The following is a 6,209-nucleotide window of genomic DNA, read 5'->3' as shown; positions in this document are numbered from 1 at the left end:
CACAAAAGCCCACCGCGGGCGGGGCACGGACCTCCCCCGCCCGGGCCCTCCCCGCCCGCGGGGGCTCCGAAGGGAGGCACTGGCGCTGGCACCGGTTCGTGCCGGGGCAGCGGGCGGCCCGGGATAGCGGGACAGCCCAGGATAGCGGGATCTCGGGAGATGCCGGGACAGCGCGCCGGGGCCGCCCCAGCCCCGCGGCCGGCGGGGGTCACGGCGAGCGGTCCCGGCGGCGCGCAGGCGCACGGCGCGCCCGCGCCTCCAACATGGTGAGGTGCTGCCGCTCCTCCTGCGGCGGGCGCGGAGCGGAGGATGCTGAGCCCGCCCGGAGCCGCCGCCGCAGCCGCAGGGGTGGTGAGGCCGAGGCGCGCCCCGCGCAGCCATGGCCAGGCTGGCCGACTACTTCATCGTGGTGGGCTATGACCACGAGAAGACAGGTAGGTGTGGCTTGCGCGCAGCGCTGCCCCGCCGCGCCTGGCCGCTCCCCCCTGCTCCGCGCTCCTGCCCGGCCCCGGCCCCCGCCCGCCTCCGCCGGGCCGCGGGAGGAGGAGACTGCGGCGCACACGGGGCGCCGTCCGGCCGCGGGAGGAGGGGCGAGGGCAGCGGGGCCAGGAAGGGTTAGTGCCCCTCTCTCGAGGCGGAGCGGGGCCGGCGGGGAAGCGGAGGGGCTCCCGCACCGCCCGGCCGGGGCGCCCCCCGGCCCTGCCCCGCCGCCGGGAGCGGCGGCGGATCCTTCCCGAGACGCGGGCAGGTTAAATCGGTCCCCACCTGTGTCCCGGGGCTGAGCCGCGGACAGCCGCGGCTCCCGGGAGAACAAAGGCCGGGGGGGCCGGGGAGCAGCGAGGTGTTTGCCCCGTGTCATTGATTATCTGCCGCCTGTTGAGCTGTGCCGCGGGAGCCCCGGCGAGGCTCTCGGGAATGGCTCCCCAGGAATGGCCGCTTTTCCTTAAGGCTCGGGATGCGTTCTGTCTGCTCGGGGGGAAAGGGAAGTGGTGTTATCGGCTGTCGCTTTGTGGGGAAAGAGAGAGTGGTTTGTGTTACGTAACTGCCCGTTGTGATACCAGGGAGACCTTAAATCAGTGCACGAACCGATTCGAAAATGAAGTAATTGTCAACTGGTGTGCGCTTGTCCGGTTGTTTCAGAGGGATCCTTTGAATGTATGTTGTTAATAAACAATATTTTAAACAGTTGAATGTCCCCTGATTTATTTGTCCGTGCATAAACCAAGCAACACTCAAGTTTGTTACTCAGAGTAGTTCTTTGAAGTAGCAATTACGTGTAGTCCGTATTTGTTCATTCTGAAAGCGTAGCTGATAAACTCGGACTAAGAATTTTTTTTCTTTTAAAGAAGTAGAATGTTTAGAGAAACCGTTGTATCTATGTGTTTAAAGATACAGTGTTTTACAAAGTTCTGCTAAGGGTCTCTTGGGTTTTACTATACCAGTATTATTATTCCTTTAATTGTGGCCTGGTTCCCCCTCCCACCCCATTTGGTAATAGGCTTGTCCTAATTGCGTTGTCACAATTAAGACATGTGAACTGGAGAGTATTTTATGTTCAAAATAAAGATCTCCCTTTTTACCCCTCTCCTGTTTGGAACTTTTCCCCGATAAGGCAGAGAGGCCCAAATCAAAACAAAGAAGCAACCAAAAAATCGGGGTGTGCTTTTAAGAAGACAGAGCAAGTAGGCTGCTTACTTCAAGGGTATGATCAATCTGACGTAGCCAGTATGTGAAATAAAATTACAGATTGCATTGGAAAACCTTCTATTTGTAAAATGTCTTCATCTGTAGGTTTAAGTATGTGTTTAACTTCCTGTACATAAATTGTCTCCTGAAGGTTGGTAGAACTGCTTGCACGGATAAAATTGAGCAGATTCAGAAATAATCCAAAACCTTAATTTGAAAAGGTCATGCCCAGAAAGTAACTATTTAGACTTCATTATTTAAATTACTTGTTGCTACTTTAATGCTTCATAATAAAAATACTTGAAGGAACAACATTCTGTTGAAGACTAGGCATGCATTGTTTTCCAAATTCCTTTACCCCCACATGCAATCCCATAATACATGGAGTACTGACCTTTATTTTTCTTATAAAATGGTAGTTTCTTGATGCATTTATTATACTTCCTCCCTTATGAAAAGCATGGACAAACATTTCTAGGATTATAGACTTGCTGCTCTTGAAGCTTTTATATTTTTAAGTATGTTCTCTCTTTTATTTTCATCTTCAGCAACATTCTGGCTTGGGTTTAATGTGTTTGATTTTAATGTTGGGTGTAATTACATTTTATAGCGTTGTGGGTTTTTTTCAGGCACAGTCTGTGGAGTAGCTTTGTGTAAACAAGCAAACAAAAATCCTGTAATCTTCCCCCTTTTCCCCAACCTGTATGTCAGCAGCAGTTGGGATAATGTGCGCTTGTGGTTAATGCAGAAGGAGGTTTATGGTAGTGACTGTTCTCCCAGAAAAGCCCCACTGTGTCTGCAGTCTCTCTGTAGGAGCCATCATCTGCTCTGGCTGGTTATATGGATTTATTTACATGTGCCAATATCTGCAATACCACTGAAAATGTGGTAAATTTATTGCTTTCCTGCGCAGATTATCTGGCGTTATTCAAAGCCAGTTTGCTATAAATGTCTAAAATGCAGCGTCTGTGCACTTGTGCAATTTCAGAGCAGATTTCTACAGTTTTCTTGTTGCAGAACAACTTTGTTATTGAGGTACTACAAGTTTTTGTCCAACATAGTCTTAAGAGGAAGTGAGCGGTTTTTTTGTCCTCGAATAAACCAAAGAGTGTATCCTTTGGGAGTCAAACATATGAAAGTCCATTCCTGCTCTGGTCTAGGCCTGTGTAAACTGATGTTACAGCAGTCCTAGTGCTGTCATTCCTATTGTGTTACATCTTCCTTTCATTTTCAGCTTGCTTTAGGATGGTGACCTGTGAAAAAGGCCTTTCTTGCTGAGCATTTTGCCTGTGTTGCTGTATTATTTTGTTCCTGGGTTACTTTTCTGCTCATTTTTCAAGCAGAGCTGGCTCACCGGGATGTCAGATGAACGCCGGGATTGGCATAAAGGATGATCAGGAGCGTGCTGGAAGATCAGTGCACCCTGAATGTATACCAGCTTAAGTGGTCCTGAAACCTTGGGCAGTGTTAGTGAGGTGCCTTAGTCTCCTACATGCTCCAGGGAAAGTCATGGAGGCCTCTGGATAGTTTGCCTAACAGGCAGTTTATTCACGCTTGGCAGGACGCAGGGACTCCGCCTGAGTGGAGAATGAGCTTTGCTGGTGACAAATGTCAGTAGAGTTGCAGGCACGTAGGAAGTTGAGAAGGCTTTGTGTTGTAAAGGATGACCTGATTTGCCCAGCTTTTTACGTTTTTCAGGTACATTTGTCTGTGTTCCTACTTAAGTCTGTGCCTCTCACCACAAAACTGAGCTTGGATATATCACAGTTTTAATTGCTGTTGTGTATTTTGAGAACTCGTTCTGAGCCACTACAAGGAACTGCAAGAGCAGTAGTTCCTGTCAGAAGCTCATGTTCATTGTCCTGAGAAACCAGATTAGATAAAACTCCATTTTTTGTCTGAACAGTGGGAATATGAAGGATTTCAATCATACACTAAGGTTGATTGCTTTTCCCTGTTTATTTTGCCTTCAACTGAACCTTGTCTAGGGTAGATAACCACATTTTCCCCCAACATATCAGCACACTGTAAAACTATTATGTAACTATTATGGCTACAAAAGGCACTTACAGAAGTCTCTGAAGGGAACAAAGGTGCTAGAAAATGTAGGCATTCTGGGTTAACAGCTAGGAGAAACCCCAGAAGGCCTTTCTGTGTATCCATTTTATTTTTGCATGGATTTTTGAAGTGTGTTTGATGTGCTTCACCAAAACATTCCCATTTAATATGTTTGAATAATGGAATGTGGATGGGATTTAGGAAGAACACAGATGTTTGCAAAGATCACAGAAGGGCATGAGAAAATGCCTTTTTGTTTGGTTTGGTTTTGGTTTTGCTGGTATAAGCCCCAACCATAAATCTCCCCCTAGAGAGATTCCCTAGAATTTACGTATGGTGATACTTGGAAAAGGTAGAAGAACATTTAGTGTCTTTCTTAGCTCAGCAGCTGAAAGGTAAGGAGAAAGAAGAGAGGATCCAAATACTTGCCCATACACCCATAGCAGCTTTCCTGTAGGGTGCTGTTGTGTACCCAGCAGTTCACTGAGAAAACCTGTGAGGTGGGACAGGGTATTTTCCATGAGGCTTGGTCGCTGTAAGAAGACAGAGGGATGTTTTGTTCTTTCTTATGCATGCAGTTGCAGTGTGTATGACAGAAGGCTTGCAACAGTATAGCAGTTTTATTTGGCTGTTGTCATAACTGATAAATGCTGGTATAACATGTGTAGGCTCTGTTGTGGTTGTTTCTGTTCTGATTTTTATCAACTTCTTTTCAGGGAAGCCTTTGTTGTCTAACTTAGCTTTGTATCTTGGTGGATTTTGAAACTAGACAAGTGATTCTTGATAGAGGGGGAGAAGTTCCTAAATGGAGTTGTCTGATTCTTTTTTCTTTTTTTTTTTTCTGTGAGCAGATTTTACCTGTGGAGAATAGAATATCATGGAGATTTTTTGGTGTATTTGTTATATGTTCATAGTTGGGCTTTCCCCTGGGCTAGCGTATGTATAAGGAGCAGATGATTTCTCTCTGTCTTGATATGCAACCTGTGTAGAAGAGAAAATGTAGAAAAATAAGAGAATAAAGCTGTTACTTCAGTGACTTTCTTATCTGTGCTGTGGCTTAATTTGATTCAAATACAATCCACGGAAATCTGAAAGGGATTAAAAACCCAATGAAACCGAAATCCTTCTTCTTGTGGCAGGAGGTTCTTGTACCTGTTATGGGATGATACATCAAGTTTCATTGATGTTTCCCTCTATTACAGTGTAGTATCACAACTGAATCAGAATGTGTGTTGGTGAGAGATGTCTGTAGCTGGCTGTGGCTGGGTAGGGCATGGCTGCCCAAAAACTTCGTCAAACAAATTAGTTACTCTAGTAAATGAAATTATCTCTTCCTACAAACCTCCTCCTCTTGTTTTCAAATACAACAGATTCCACAATGCTGTGCTGAAACGAAATGAGAAAAGAATATTTCCATTGCATGTGGTTTTGTTTGTTTGTGAGGGTTTTTTTGTGGTGATGTTTGTTCATTATATATATTTTTTTTTTTTTATGAGCTAAGGCTGTCTTGAAAGTCTGCTTGGAGGAAACCTCCGTCCCAGTATTTTTTGGTAGGATGTCTTCATAAAAAGGTATTTGAGCAGTTTCTTCTGATACATAATGTTGGCTCGAAAAAATATTGTTATTTTGATTAATGGATTTGTTTTCATTTTAGAGAAATCTTAAAATCAATACAGATCACGTACCTTTTCTTTCCCTCAAATGAATGAATGCTAATGAATATTTCTAAAGAACTTACAGTAACAGCAATAAAAATACATTTTTTTCAGCCTTTCATTTTAAACCAAGACATTCACAGAGACTGAATTTTTTCTCTGAGTTGTCTTCATTTGTTCTCAAATACGAGGACACAGACTATGTTGAGGGAAATAGCCTTTCATATCTTTTTGACCAAATTGCAATCAAGGATTATTAGACAAAAAGACACCTTTCCTGCAGCGTGTTCATGGAAAACAGTTTGTTATGCAAGTTTGTTAAACACTGGCCTTCTATGACCACAAGCATATTTTTCAGTGGAGGGACAATGAGACTGACATTTAATTTCTGCAACGTCACAAACTTAACAGTCTTGTCTTATAATAGTGAGGACGATAATTATACTGCTGTGGTAGTTCACTGACATGAATTTAAAGTATCAACCTTCCCAGCTGCTGGTACTTAAAAAATAAAAAACAAAGGAAACCCCACAATCACTGTGGAATCATTTTTAAAATGTGTAACAGTAGATTCACTGTTCAACGTTGATAAATGTCAGTGAAAGTGGTATCATACAAATATAAGTAAATAGGAAGCTTTCCTTTGATTCATCTCTCCTTTTACTCCTCCCTGGCAGTAACATGAGACTTCTAAGCTCCTTGCTTATATAGTGAAAAAAAATTATTTCTAGCAATAACACTATCAGTCTTGATGAGATTAATTTTCTTCTGCTTGGTGTTGTATTCCAGTTATATGTATTTGTTGAAATA

The 6,209-nt window shown here is 44.4% G+C and overlaps 1 protein-coding gene across 5 annotated transcripts in view; it reads left to right on the top strand.

Moving 5' to 3' along the window:
- The first annotated feature begins 252 nt into the window (after positions 1-252).
- The window catches only part of SBF2 (SET binding factor 2), a 256,935-nt gene continuing 250,978 nt past the window's right edge, over positions 253-6,209 (top strand). For 2 of the 5 annotated variants that reach the window (XM_029961044.1, XM_029961046.1), the window contains exon 1: positions 336-434. In XM_029961044.1, the coding sequence (XP_029816904.1) occupies positions 380-434 (55 nt within the window). In that variant the 5' untranslated portion in view covers positions 336-379. Of the gene's footprint in view, positions 435-6,209 lie in introns of all 5 variants that reach the window. The other 3 variants (XM_029961048.1, XM_029961045.1, XM_029961047.1) reach the window with 3 other exon arrangements.

Source organism: Manacus vitellinus, unplaced genomic scaffold (genome assembly GCF_001715985.3).
Source record: "Manacus vitellinus isolate BGI_N305 unplaced genomic scaffold, ASM171598v3 scaffold_30_pilon, whole genome shotgun sequence".
Classification (NCBI taxonomy): domain Eukaryota; kingdom Metazoa; phylum Chordata; class Aves; order Passeriformes; family Pipridae; genus Manacus; species Manacus vitellinus.
This window is presented reverse-complemented; position numbering and strand designations above follow the sequence as displayed.